General features: G+C 35.7%; 1 protein-coding gene and 1 pseudogene across 1 annotated transcript in view; both read left to right on the forward strand.

The window, feature by feature from the left end:
- The window catches only part of MTMR7 (myotubularin related protein 7), a 93361-nt gene extending 82893 nt beyond the window's left edge, over positions 1 to 10468 (forward strand). Inside the window, exons 11-14 of the mRNA XM_023533685.1 lie at positions 1897 to 2097; positions 3261 to 3401; positions 5009 to 5135; positions 7172 to 10468. Of these exons, the coding sequence (XP_023389453.1) occupies positions 1897 to 2097; positions 3261 to 3401; positions 5009 to 5135; positions 7172 to 7534 (832 nt within the window). The 3' untranslated portion in view covers positions 7535 to 10468. The remainder of the gene's footprint in view (positions 1 to 1896; positions 2098 to 3260; positions 3402 to 5008; positions 5136 to 7171) is intronic.
- Positions 3825 to 3943, forward strand: LOC111743174 (annotated as a pseudogene).
- Positions 10469 to 15433: the final 4965 nt, after the last annotated feature.

The raw sequence follows: 15433 nt of genomic DNA on the forward strand, positions 1-15433 counted from the left end.
ATTCATTTTTGCTTTTACTTCCCTTGGAAATAGCCTTATTTTTAAAAAGTTTCTTTGGGAATCTTATTCAGAAAATTAAAACTTTATTGTATGCATTGTATCATAGATAAATGAAATTCTAACTCTTACTACTCTTGTAAGAACTCATGTTAAATAATTCCAGAAGAGGCAGAGCTTATTCATTGACCTTGAAAGGATTGACTCTCTCTCCTACCAAACACATCTAATAAATTATTCCATTTTCGAAGTGCAGACATTCACTTTTAGCTGCGAGTGGAACAGTTTCTCTATAATCTTTCACAAAGGGAGTTAATTGGGTTGTTCCGAGACATTTGTCATAGGTGACATTGTCCCAGATGTCTGTGGAGAGGTAGTGGAAGACAGTGGCCCAGGCTTGGAGCCAGACGGATCCACGTCTAAATCTAGGCTGTACCATTTACTAGCTGTGTGACCTTGGATGTCTGTTCTGAGCATTGGTCTCCCATCTGTGAAATGGGGCTACCCTCCCTATTCCACAGAGTTATAGTAAGGCTTTATAAAAAGTGTATGTAACTAGCCTAGCTCCTTGCCTGGCCCATATACTAGGTTTTCAATAAACAAGTTATTGCTTTCAGAGACCCTAGCCTCCTTTAGTTAGTATTGATGTTAATGACTGACGTGTGTTCTTTAATCTCTGAATGTTAATAGCTGTAGCTGGTGTTGTCTTTTGGTGCTAAAATTAATTTAGTTGGCATGCAAATAATTTAGCTATTTTGATATACATTTTAGATTTTCATAAAATAAGTTCTAAGATCATTGAACTGCACATATTTATTTTTGTAGTTTATGTATTTAGCGTTAGTATGCCTTATGTTTTTTTCTAGAATTCTATTTTTATAAATAATTACTTGTCGAGGAAAACGCAGTGATTTCATTTTACAAATGAGAAAATTAAAGCCCCCAAGTCAATTAACTTTCTTAAGATCACATTGTTATTTTGTTTTGGGCTTCTATCTGCTAGACAGTTAGAATCTCTGAGATACAGGACATATGGACAGAAAGAATATGGAAATGGCTAAAGATTAACTGGATAATTGTTTTATGAGAAAAAGAGCATATTAGACAACCCTTTTTTAAAGCTACAAAAGGTGAGTAGAACTGAAACTTTGGAGAAGTTTCCAGGCAATTTCTGTTTCCACTATGGAAACACTCTTGTGATGCCTGCTCATTTCTATTTCTTATTATTTCTGAGAAGATGAGGTTCCATATTGTTGGCACCCAAATTACTCTTTTGTATTCTAAAATTCATGCAATAGTGTGAAGGACTAGGCAGCCTGCATTTAAGTTCTGACCTACTCTTGAAAGTAGTTTCAAGATTCTTTATGTACTTTTGAAAAAGAAGTATAAAGGTGTATGGAATCTGTGGTCATGTGGAAGTAAATTATGTGACAAGTTTAATACTGCTCTAGTAATGGAAATATCTCTAGAAACTTGGGGAAACTACAATTTTTTTCTAATTTTCTTTCTTCCCCACTCCAAACAATGCAAAAGTGAAAAGCTCTGAAGTTGCTTAGATATTTCTTCCCATTCTTCCACTAGACACTAATTAAAGTGGAAAAGTTTTATTTCAAAAGTTCTGATGCACTTTTAAAACTTGAATATTTTTCCATGGAAAATTTAGTTTTATCTCTAGCACTAACACTTTTGTCCCTCCTCTATTCAGACCTTCACTACAAAGCTTCTCTTTAAATTGGAATTTAAAAAGTTATTTTTTCCACCTCTACATTCTAGATTTGTAAGATAGAATTAGGTAATAGGGTTGCTTTTGTTTTTAGTTTTTGGATTTGTGGCTTCCTAATTTAAAAAAAAAAAAAAAAAAAAACCTTGCCCAAATTTCTCTAATACTTTATTTTATAGATATGGCAATCTTGATGGTGATCCAAAAGAAACCTCTCCAATTATTGACCAGTTCATTGAGTGTGTCTGGCAGTTAATGGAACAATTTCCCTGCGCGTTTGAGTTCAATGAGAGGTTTCTGATTCACATTCAACATCATATTTATTCCTGCCAGTTTGGAAACTTCCTATGCAACAGCCAGAAGGAGAGACAAGAACTCAAGTAAGTGTGTTGGTGTTTAATTTTTATCTAAAGTAATTTTGTGACTGAGAATTTCAGATAGATTTTCATAATTTTGAAGATTTTAGCTACACACCTGATAGATTACACTGACATATTAAAGTTCTTTCTTTTTTCTGATATCATTTCATAAATGGTTTAAATGTCATCAACTGACAAAGATAGGTACAAGTTCATCTCCTTCAGTTTCTGCCTGATGTCCACAGACAAGTTGGTAGACCTGACAGTCACACTAATATTGAAAGGAAACTTCTCTGAGTCAAGGAAAATTCCTAATATTAAAACAAACAAACTATTACCTTTATCCAGAGGGGAAAATTAGATGAAGTTTGGACTTTAGAATAACTAAAATCAGAAACTTAAAAACAGCAAAGTGATTTATGAACTGCAAATGAAAATTTTTGAAATTTTCATAAATTGATTTTAACTATGATCTGGATATCAGATTTAATTTTGGAAATGACCAGTTCAAATAAAATAGACTCCACTAGTTTTTACTGTCTAAACAGAAAGAAAATGACTTTCTAGTGGATACTAGTTTGTTTTCTCCAAAGAGCTTCAAGTGTGATTCTTGATACGTGGTAATGACTTAAAAGTAGCAGAGTACATCATTTAAGCTTACCTGTTTTCCTAGTTTTGTGGTTTATTGAGATAGACTAGCCAACTTAATGGTATTTTTTTTTGGTTTGAATCCCAGCTGTTTCACTCATTAGCTATGTGACTTTGGGAAACTACTTAATCTAAGCCTCAGTTTCCTCATCTGTAAAATAGATATATCTCATAAGGATTCCATGAGGATTAAATGAGAGAAAATGTGTGAAGCATTTAATAGTACCTGGCAAATAATAAAAGTTCAATGACTACTTGGGGGGGAAACAAAAAACCCAAAATTACACAGCAGTTTTATTTTATATTCAGAGGAATTAAACATCTTGTCCAGGCCAGTACAGAGTGTGGAGGACTTGAGATTATTACAATGTTCTGCTACACCATGAAGATACAAAGACTGTAAATTTTCCTGGTACAGAGCAAGGACACATGATACTCATAATTATTCCTGGTCTCATTCTGGCTTCAATATTACGTATTCTACAATTTATAAGAACCAAGATAGGTTGTTTTCAGGCTTATTTTCTTTATAACAGAATTCAAGAAAGAACATACTCTTTATGGGCTCACCTGTGGAAGAATCGGGCCGACTACAAGAATCCTCTATTTAGAGCTGATCACAGTCAGACCCAGGGAACCCTTCATCTCCCCACACCACCATGCAACTTCATGTACAAGTACGTAAACCTCTAGGATGTTACTAAGTATGGTTATGAACTTACTTGGAGGCCAAAGTGTATGAAACACTGAGCTTCAAGGCTTTTTAGGATACAAAACACACCAAACGAAATTGTTTAAGTATCTGACCTGGTGTTTTGGCCAGTGTCTCCTCTCTCTTACCCTTAAATATGGAATTATCTTTAGAAGATGATGTTTTGTAATAATGATATCTTAAAATGTAAGTTCCAATTTATTTAAAAGCAAAAGAGAGGGTAGGAGGGGGAAGGAAGAGAGGAACGAAGAAAAGACTGAATAAACCAAGTACCTTATAATTCAAAATGGAATCACAAGTTTAGGTAGTGATCATGATATAGCTTACCTTCTTTCTCTGCTTTCCTAGTTTAACTGTTTCCCTGTGGAAATAAATTATTTAAGACTGTATATACTGCCATGTCACCCTGAACGTGCCTGATCTCGTCTGATCTCGGAAGCTAAGCAGGGTTGGGCCTGGTTAGTACCTGGATGGGAGACCACCTAGGATTACCAGGTGCTGTAGGCATTAAAAAAAAAAAAATTGTATATACTGAGATGGGGAGAGCAGGGTGGCATCCAACAGTTTCTACTAGGTATATATATTTTATCCTTTGGCTTCTTCTCTAGGCTTGTATGATATGAGAAGATGACTAAGAGGTCAGCAAAAAGACATTTACACAGAATAAACTGAGAAACCACATTCCTTTTCCCTACCCATTCCCAACACACACTTAATGGCTTTTCTTCTCTATAGTTTCTATTCCTTGATTTGTTTTTGCTCTTAATTATTTCGATCTAATTAACTCCCCAGAATTTTATAGTAAAATATTCATTTTATCACACTAAAAAGTCTCCATGTTTCGTGTAAAACAGCAGTTTCGAGAGCTGTTGAGACACACTGCAATCAATTTGTTATTAATAGCCAGTCAACAAATATATGGAGAACCATGCACTGTTCTAGGCACTGTGGATAAAACATTAAATGATATCAGGTCGCTCCCTTCAAAGTACTGCTTTAAGTAAAGAGTGGATCTGTGGGTATCCCTACGATAACATTTCTCGTTTGCATTCCAGTATGCTTTGTTGTATGGGATAAAAAAGGGGGCGGGGGATTTATTGTAAATGCAAATGTAAATTTTTATGGTTGTGATAAAAACAAGTTAAAACTCTCAAATTTAAAAGACTCCCTTTGCAGCTGATTCTAAATGTTAATATAATCACTAATTTTCCAAGTTTACTTCTAAACTAAAAGCCATTTTCTTAACTCCCCCCTCCCCCCCCCAAAAAAAGAGCAAATGGTAACATATGGTACTTTGATCTATCTTAGAAAATTATAGGCCTTGTAATTCGGTACCATATATACAAATTCATGAATTTAAATTTGCTCTCCCCAAAAGAAGTTTACTAATGCAAGAAGAAAAAAAAATCTACATGAAATTATTACCTTAAGTTAATGGCTTTTTTGAGCCTGTAATTTGCATTTGGTTATTATTAGAACCATGGGAAGGTGGTGTCAGATACCTTAGAAAACTTGAGAATGTGAATGTAGAGTGTGATTTGGCAGTATCATAAAGCCCTGCCTCCTCTCCAGGTTTTGGAGTGGAATGTATAACCGCTTTGAAAAGGGACTGCAGCCCCGACAGTCAGTTACAGATTACCTCATGGCAGTGAAGGAGGAAACCCAGCAGCTGGAGGAAGAACTCGAGGCCCTAGAAGAAGTAAGACACACTTGCTTTTGTTAATTTGTTTTCTGTGCTTATGTCTTGATGATCACGGCTCCGTGAAAGTCTCTCATGTCTCAGGATATGTGAAATGGAGCCAGCATAGCCATTTCACATCTTTAGCCAGTGGATAACTTTAAACACAGCCCCACCAGGTAAACAACCAGAAAACTGAAGACCAAACCTAAGCAGACTTAATACACTTCAGACATCTAGTTTGTGGCTAATTTCCATGGCTTGTTGAACTAGTTGGCTGTTCCTACGGTAGGTCAACTTTTGTTCTTACTGTTATTTGGGAGTACTATAATAAATTCTTTTTGGAGAATTCATGAAAAAAATAAGATTCAAAGTGAAAGAACAAAATCAGATATATATACTTGTAGTAAAAATTTATTCTCCATTTTTAAGAATTATATAATGATAAAAAACATCCTGATGCCTGGGCTTCTAAGCCTAAAGATTCTGATGGAGATTCCTTAGAGTGCCATAACTGTGACTTGCCAACAGGGCTGAGAATTAAAGAACATGTACAGAGAATAGGAGGCACGGTTTAGATTTTTAGAATTCTGGAGCTGCGGTAAAACTGCCATTCAAAGTCCACTCATGTCATCACTGGACCAGTTTTATTCACTCTTGCTAAAAATATCCAAGCTTTATGAAAAGCTTCAGATTCTATTAATCTATTCCAGTATTCTGTTAAGATATTAATAAAAATTACTTCAGATATCTAATATAACCTTAAAAACCTTTCACACTTTTCCTTATACAAAGACAAAATTCCTTAGCCTGGCATGTGAGGTTTTCCCACAGTCCAGTCTCATGTCCCTTTTAAACTTTATTCTCCACTCTTCCTCTTGCTCAAATATAACTGTTCTCTGCTTCTTGTACACAACTCACACCTTCCTACCTTTTTTCTTCTGTCCCTCCTGTCAGAAATGTTCTATCACCAACATGTCCAAGTTTAATTTCTTCATAGTCCTGTTAAAATGCTCCTTCCTCACTGAAGTTTACCCCAATCTCTTCCCTCTAACCATACCACCCTGATCTATGGAATAATTTTTGCCTCTTCCAAATTCCTACATGAAGTCTGCCTCTTTACTTCTTTAAGGCTTGATTTGTATTTATGTCCATCCCTCATATTGCCCAGCAGTGCTTTTGCATATAATTTAATATGCTTTTTGAATATGTAATAGTTGATACACACACACAATCTTCCTAGCTGACACCAAGAGATGAAATCTGGTAAAATGTATATTGAACCCAGATGTCCAAAATCTGATCAATAGATAAAGAAAATGTGAGATATATATACAATGGAATATTATTCAGCCATAATAAGGAATGTAGGGCTGATACATGTTACAATGTGGATGAACCCTGAGAACATAAGCTGAATGAAAGAAGACACAAAAGGCTACATATTATATGATTCCACTTACATAAAATATCCAGACTAGGCATATCCATAGAGAAATAAAGCAGATTGGTGGTTGCCAGGGGCTGTGGAGAGAGGGGAATGGAGAGTGACTGCTAATGGGTAAGGGGTTTTCTTGGGGGATGAAATTATTTTGGAATTAGTGGTGAATGGTTGTACAACCTTGTGAATGCTCTAAAAACCACTGAATTGTATAAATTAAAAGGGTTTTATGGTGACATATCTCAGTTTTAAAAACTGGTAACACCTTATTCCTGATTTCTTAAAAATGTATTTTGAGTTCATAGGATGAAAATCACTATGTAAAACCATATAGGTATAGAAAGAAGGCTGAGTACTGATTGCCAGATGCTTTACCTTTTTTTTTTTTTGCATTTTGTGGAAAACCTATGCTAAGGCAGGTATTACCATTCTAATATTAGAGATGAAGAAACCAAGCCTCACAGAATCTGTTTTGTCCAAGGTCATAAAGTCTACCTTTGAACCTAAGTCCATCTAAATCCCATGTTCTTAACATTACACCCAGCTAAAAGGTAATGAATACTAAAGGCATGCATATGTAAACTATGATTTTTACCTTGAAATTGTTATTTTTTAGAGGCTGGAAAAAATCCAAAAAGTCCAGTTAAATCGCAGTAAAGTGAAGAGTAAGCCAAGTGAACCCAACAAACACTCAGGCTTTTCTACCTCAGACAACAGCACAGCCAACACTCCTCAGGATTACAGTGGGAATATGAAATCATTTCCATCCAGGAGCCCTTCACAAGGCGATGAAGATTCAGCTCTGATTCTAACCCAAGACAATTTGAAAAGCTCAGATCCAGATCTGTCAGCCAACAGTGATCAAGAGTCTGGGGTGGAGGATTTGAGCTGTCGGTCTCCAAGTGGAGGGGAGTGTGCACCAAGCGAGGACAGTGGCAAGGACCGGGATTCTGACGAAGCTGTGTTTCTCACTGCCTGAAGTTTCCCTTTGGAGTTCCAAAATAAAGGACACACACTTTCCAAAAATAAGGGAACAGTGCAATTTAAAATAAAAAAAATAAATAACTCAAGAATGGTGCGTGTCATTGAGAACTGAAAAATGTAGCAATGAAAAGGGGGGGTAAAAGTCCAACTCTTAGTTTCTTTAGATGTTAAAGAACAGGAAGTAGCCATTTCTTTTATCAAATAAATATTAAGGAAATTCCCCATTTTGAAAATCATTCTAGACTATGAAATTTTATTCACTACAAAGCAATGACCTCCACCATCACCTGAGGTTATCAATACAAATCTTCCTTGTCGTAGCATGCATCTGCTCAAAAAATGACCTGACTCCTTTGCCTCATACTTTATATTGCCTTCAGTCTTTCCCCTTATTTCACTTCCTGATGCATATTTGTTTTCTAAAACATTTGATGTTACCTGCCTACCTGACTCTGTCATCAGTATTTTTAATAACAAAGCACATTGCTGAGATGCACCCTTTTTGGTTAATACATATATTTCTGTAATTGAGAAGCTTTGTAATTGCTTAAGTTTATCTTTGTTTTAATGATCACTTTACTTTAACTTTTCCTTAAATATATTTTGAATTATAATAATTTTGTTGCCTTTTCCTAGAATCTCTTAAACGTTTAAAAAATGTTAAAACTTCTAACTCACTTTTTCTCTAACACAGGTCTAATACCTAATAAAGTAGACACAACATTTATTCTCTAGATCTTAAATATGAATGCACATCATATTAGCTTTTTTATTTACAACCTTTCATTACTATTCCAGAGACTACATTACCAAGACAGTGTGGGCCAACCACCAGCTTGAAACCTGAAGTGTAACAATATAAAGGTAGTAGATAACATTTCAACAAGGGAAAATCTCAGTTAAGAACTAGAGAATTTGATTGTTATTTCTATTTAACCAGTAGAATAAGTTCTGTCATCAATCATTTTAGAAATAACTGGTTAATATGGTTTAAGTAATATTAATAACATGACAATCACTGACTAAATTAGTTTTGAAAAGTGTTTTGCTAAAATGTACATCTGAAGCATAATCATTCCCGTCTATTAAAAAAATGGGACTTTACTGGTGACTAAACTTTTGATCTGAAGAAAGTTAGTGGAGAAGAGTTACTATGTTTTGATGGAGGTAAGTAACATTCACACCAAGTTTTCAATTATTAGGTACAAGCTATATCAATATTTAAATACGTGAAATTTTTAAATAGGATAATGTATTAAATTTTGCCAAAATAAGAAAATAGAAAGGAGTGACGTCACCAAGATGGTGACAAAGGTCATTCCTGACTCCACTCCCCTTCACAAGAACTAACAACTATTTATGGACAGGATACATTGAGGGAATCCTAGAACTCAAGATTGAAGCCAAGGCACCCCTCTGAATGACAAAGACCAAAATGGACTACATTAGAAGGGTCAGAGGAATGGCTGCATGTTGACCAAATTGCTTCTCCCCCAGGACGGTGCAGCACCACACTGAGAGGTCTCCCCTGAGCCTACAGTTCCTCTAGTAGGAAGTGAGTGCCCAGGGGTGACATCCAGCATCCCAGCATGGTGGGTCACTTCATGAGAAGCCCTGCTCTGGTTTTGCCCCACAGGGACTGAAGGGGAATTCGCAGGGCTCCACCACTGGGAGTCTGATTGAGATGAAGTGGGGAGGGCTTCAAATGACCAGCACTCAGGTCTTGGGAGAAGGAGTATCTACCTTCAGAGCCCAAGCAGTAGTCCCAACCAGTAGCTTTGCTCATCTGCAGTTTCAGATGAGTAGTGCAGTCTGACCAGGGAATTCACAGGGTGCAGGTCTGCCTAATTTGGGTTTCCAAATGAGTTCTAGCCCTGGAGCACGGTCTACCTATGCCCAGGTGGAAGAGCTGAGCCATACCCCAACCTGCTGCAGATCGGGGCTCCTGGCTCCTCCTGATCAGAAAACCTGTTTGGGAAAATTTGGGAGTTGCCTGAAATAGACCTTCTCAGTCCTGCCCAGGCAGGAGCCAGATAGTCCCGCCTGCTGCACAGCATGGCCCCACCCTATATGACAAAGAGAACACCTGGAAGCTATGTTATCCAGCAACTCTTGAGCCAAGAAGTGGGTGAACAGAGCTGACTGCTCTCAGAATCAAGCCAGTGGCCCAGTTTGACCACAAAACTTGGAGCATGGATTAGTTTAAGTCAATATCACAACAAAGAGCATTACTGGCTTTCGAGCTGCTGCTTGCGCTGCACCCAAGCAGGAAAACTAGTTCGCAGACTCACATTGTTGAATACAGCCTTCAACCGACCCAACCAGGGAAACTTACCAGAACACACAGGAAGTTACACAGCCCCCAATGGCACTGTTTAAAGTGGCACCTGGACAGAATTGCACCTATCTACAGAGAAAAACTGATGGTCTCACCTGACTAGGATATTCAGTGCACACTGTTGCCTGATTTGGGTCCCAAACAACAAGCCATGTGGGCAGGGAAGCTAATTCATAGCTCCATCTACTGCTGAGTAGTCCCTACTGTCTACTAGGCCTGACCAGAGAATCCAGGCAACTGCAAAACCCATTCTACAACTTCACTTGAGTAGGGAACCAAGCCAGCAGTCCTATCCAGCTGTCATCAATAGTGGCACACTCTCCCACCCCTAACCTCATAGCTTAAACACTTGCCTCCCACAAAAGTTGACCCCAATAGTAGCCCTACCTGCTGAAGGACATTACCAGAAGACGGGTCCAGAATCTCAGATTGAGCTGACTGGTGGAGAATGGTCTCTTTCACAGCAAACCTGCCAAGTCTGGAATAGGAGACTACTCACTCAAATGTGCAGATACCAACATCAGGAATCAAGGATCATGAAAAATTAGGTAAGTATGAAACCATCAGAGGAAACTAACAAAGCTCTAAAAACTAATCGTAAAGAAATGGAGATGAATGAACCATCAAAGAATTCAGAATAACCTTCTTCAAGAAGTTTAGTGAACTACAAGAATACAGAAACAAATAAAATTAGGAAAACAATGCATGAACAAAATGAGAAGTTCGAAAAAGAAACAATTCATTAAGGAAAAAAAATTGTAGAGATGAAAAAACAATAACTGAACTGAAGAATTTAATAGCTTAAAATCAGACTTAACCATTCAAAAGAAAGAAACAGTGATTGGAAGATAGGACAATTGAAATTATCTAGTTGGAGGAGCTAAGAGAAAAAAAGAATGAAAAAGAGCAAAGAAAGTCTATGAGAATTATGGGACACAATGAAAAGAAACTATCTGAATTATGAAAATTACAGAAGAAGAAGAGAAAAAAAAAGGGACAGAAAATATAATTAAAGCAATAATGGCTGAAAACTTCCTAAACCTGGGGAAATACACTTCCAGATACAAGAGGCCCAAAAGATCCCAAATAGGTTGAATCTGAAAAAGTCTACACTAAGCTACATTATAATTAAATTGTCAAATGTCAAAGACAAAGAACTTTGAAAACAGCAAGGCAAAAGAGGGAAAGATACACAGGAAACTGCCCTCCCCCACCCCCAAGGACTAATGGCAAATTTCTCAACAGAAACATTTCAGTCCAGAAGAGAATAGGATGACATATTCAAAATATTGGGGGAAAAAAACATGTGAACCAAGAATTTTATACCCAGAGAAGCTGTTCTTCAGAAATAAAGGAGGGATAAACACTGTCCTGCACAAACAAAAGTTGCCTTACAATAAATGCTAAAGGGAATTCTTTGAGTGGAAATAAAAGGATGCTAATTAACATCATAAAAACATAAGGCAGTGTAAACTCACTGGTAATGGTAAATATACAATCAATGATGGATTCTGTAATGGAGTAATGGTTGATACATAATTCGCAAGTACAGCTGTAGTGTAAAAGTTAAAAAACAAACATAGTTAGTCAAAATAACTATAACAATGATAATCTTATTACAATATAAAAATTTCATGTAAATTGAACATTAATACCTGAAACGTGAGAGGGAGAAGGAAAAGTATAAAGCTTAAGAATTCTATTAAAGTTGTTATTAGTTAAAAATAGGATGTACTAATTTTAAGATATTTTTTGTAGGCCTCATGGTAGCCACAAAGAAAAAACCTATAATAATTACACTAAAAAATATGATAAAGATGTCAAAGCATACTGATACCACAATATATCAAAACACAAAATAGACAGCAGGATAAAAACTAGGAACATAATCTATCAAGCAATCAGAAAACAATGAACAAAACGGTAATAAGTCCTTACTTCTCGATAATTAAATGTAAATGGATTAAATCTGCTAATCCAAAAACAACATAGCTGGATAAGAAAAATAAGATCCAATGATATGCTGCCTATAACAGACTCATTTTAGCCATAAAGACAAACACACTGAGAGTGAAAGGATGGAGATATTTCAAGCAAATGGTAACAACAAAAAATCAGGGGTAACTATCAGACAAAATAGACTTTAAAAACAGTAAAAGGTAAAATAGGTCATTACATCAAGAAGATATAACAACTGTAAATATTTTTGCACAACATTGGAGCACTTAATTACATAAAGCAAACTAAGAGAGCTAAAAGAAATAAACAGCAGTACAACAGTAGTAAGAGCTTTAAGACCCTACCCCCAACAACAGACAGATTATCCAGAGAGAAAATTGATATGGAAACAGCATTTTGAACAACACTATAGGCCAAATGGTTCTAACAGACAAACATAGAACAATCTACCCAACAACAGCAGGGTACGCATTCTTCTCAAGTACACGAGAACATTTTCTAAAATAGACCATATCTTAGGCCATAAAAGATGTCTTAGAAAATACAAGAAGGTTAAAATCACACCAAGTTATCTTCTCTGACCAGAATGGTAGTAAGAAACTAGAAATCAATAGCAAGAGGAAAAATGGAAAATTCACAAATACATGGAAATTAAACAACATTTTCTTGAACAACCAATGGAGCAAAGAAGAAATTAAAGGGAAATAAAAAAATATCTTGAGACAAATAAAAATGGAAACAATACACCAAAACTTACGGGATATAGCAAAAGCAGGGAATTTCATAGCAATAAACACCTACATTAGGAAGCAAGAAAGATCCCAAATAAACAACCTTAACTTTGTGCTTTAAGGAACTAGAAAAAGAATGAACTGAGCCCAAAGCAGAAGGAAGGAAAGAGTAAAAATTAGAGCAGAACTAAATGAAATACAGAACAGGAAAACAACAAGATGAACAAAACTAAGAATTGGTTCTTTGAAAAGATAAAACTGACAAACCTCTCCCTTGATTTACCAAGTGAAAAAGAGGACCCAAATCACTAAAATTATAAATGAAAAAGTAGACATTACAAATGATACCACAGAAATACAAAAACTCATAAGAGGCTACTATGAACAATTATATGCCAACAAACTGGGCCACCTAGAAGAAATGGAAAAATTCTTAGAAACACAAATTACCAAGACTGAATCGGAAAGAAATAAAGTCTCAACAGACCAATTATTAGTAAGGAGACTGAATCAATCAAAAATCTCCAAGTGAGATAAGCCTAGGACCAGATGGATTCACTAGTGAGCTTTTATCATTTAATGAAAAATTTATGCCAATCTTTCTCAAAGTCTTCCAAAAAAACTGAAAAGGAGGAACATGGCCAAACTCATTTTATGAGGCTTCATCCTAATACGAAAGACAAAAAGACACTACCAGAAAAGAAAGCTACAGATCAATATCCCTGATGAATATAGATGCAAAAATTCTCAATAAAATACTAGCAAACCGAATTCAGTGGCCTAGTGAAAGGATCATCCACCATGACCAAGTGGGATTTATACCTGGGATACAATGATGGTTATACATATGCAAATCAATCAACATGATACATCACGTTAATAGAAGAAAAAAAATCATATTATCTCGAAGATGCAGAAAAAGCATTTGACAAAATTCGGCAACAGTTTATGATAAAAACTCAACAAATTAGATATTGAAGGACATACTTCAATATAATAAAGGCATATACGATAAGCCCACAGCTAATATCATACTCAATAGTGAAAGGCTGAAAGCTTTTCCTGTAAGATAGGGAACAAAAACAAGAGTGACTATTCTCACCACTCCTATTCAGCTTAGCACTGGAATTCTTGACAGATCATTTAGGCTAAAAAAATAAAAAATAAAAGGCATCAGAATTGGAAAGGAAGAAGTAAAACTGCCTCTATTTGCAGATGACATGATTTTATATGTAGAAAATACTGAAGACTCAAACAAAAAACTATTAGATCTAAACAAATTCAGTAAAGCTGCAGGATACAAAACATACAAAAATCAGTAGCACTGCTATACGCTAACAATGAATTATCTAAAAAAGAAATAAACCCATTTACAATTGCATCAAAATAAATATTTAGAAATAAACTTAACCAAGGACATGAAAGATCTCTATTCTGAAAATTACAATGAAAGAAATCAAAGATGACACAAATGAAAGGTATCCTGTGTTCACAGACTAGAAGAAATAATATTGTTAAAAATGTCAATACTACCAAAAGACATTGATAGATTCAAAACAATACCTATCAGGATTGCAATGGCTTTTTTTACAGAAGTCAAAAAAACTTCTCTAAAATTTATATAACTGCAAAAGACGCCAAATAGCCAAAGCAATCCTGAGAAAGAAGAACGAAGCAGGAGGCACCACACATCATGATTTTAAGCTTTACTATAAAGCTGTAGTAATCAAAACAGTATGGTACTGACATGAAAACATAAGAAAAAAGCTCCTTGACATAATTCTTGGCAACGATTTTTTGGATATGATGCCTAAAGCACTAGCAACATAAGCAAAAATAAACAAGTGAGACTATGTCAAACTAAAAAGCTTCTGCACAGCAAAAGACAACAAAGTGAGAAGATAACCTATAGAATGGGAAAAAAATATTTGCAAACCATATGTCTTATAAGGGGTCAATATCTAAAATATATTAAAAACTCATATTATTTAATAGCAAAAATACAAGTAATCCAATTAAAAAATGGTCACAGGACCTGAACGGACATTTTCCAAAGAAGATACACAAAAGGCCAACAGTTACATGAAAAGATGTTCAACATCACTAGTCACTAGGAAAATGCAAATCAAAACCACGTGAGATATTGCCTCACACCTGTTAGGATAGCTATCATCAAAAAGGCAAGAGATAACAAATGTTGGTGAGAATCTGGAGAAAAAGGAACCCTTATGCCCTGTTGGTGGGACTGTAAACTGGTACAGCCACTATGGAAAACCAGTATGGAGGATCCTCAAAAAGTTAACAGGACCACCTTATGATCCAGCAATTCCTCTTCTGGGTATATATCTAAAGGAAACGAAAACACTAACGAAAAAAATATCTGACAAGACTGCAGTATATATACATATATACACAAGAGAATATTATTCAGACATAAAAACTGAGGAAATTCTGTCATTTGTGAGAACATAGACAGACTCTGAGGGCATTATAAGTGAAATAAATCAGAGAAAGACAAATACTATATGACCTCACTTACATGTGGAATCTAAAGGGAAAAATACCCGCAAATTTGTAGAAAAAAAGATCAGATTTGTGGATAGCACAGGTGGGGAGTGAGGGTTGGGCGAGATGGAGAAAGGTGGTCAAAAGTACAAACTCCCAGTTATAAGTAAGTACTGGGGATGTGATGTACAGCATGGTAACTACAGTTAACAGTTATATATATGAAAGGTGTTAAAAGTAAATCCTAAGAATTCTCACCACAAAGTATTTTTTCTGTTTTTGCTTTCTGTTTTTATTGGTCTATCAGATGACAGATACTTAACTAAACTTACTGTGGTCATCATTTCACAATATATGTAAA

This window comes from Pteropus vampyrus, unplaced genomic scaffold (genome assembly GCF_000151845.1).
Source record: "Pteropus vampyrus isolate Shadow unplaced genomic scaffold, Pvam_2.0 Scaffold108, whole genome shotgun sequence".
NCBI lineage: Eukaryota > Metazoa > Chordata > Mammalia > Chiroptera > Pteropodidae > Pteropus > Pteropus vampyrus.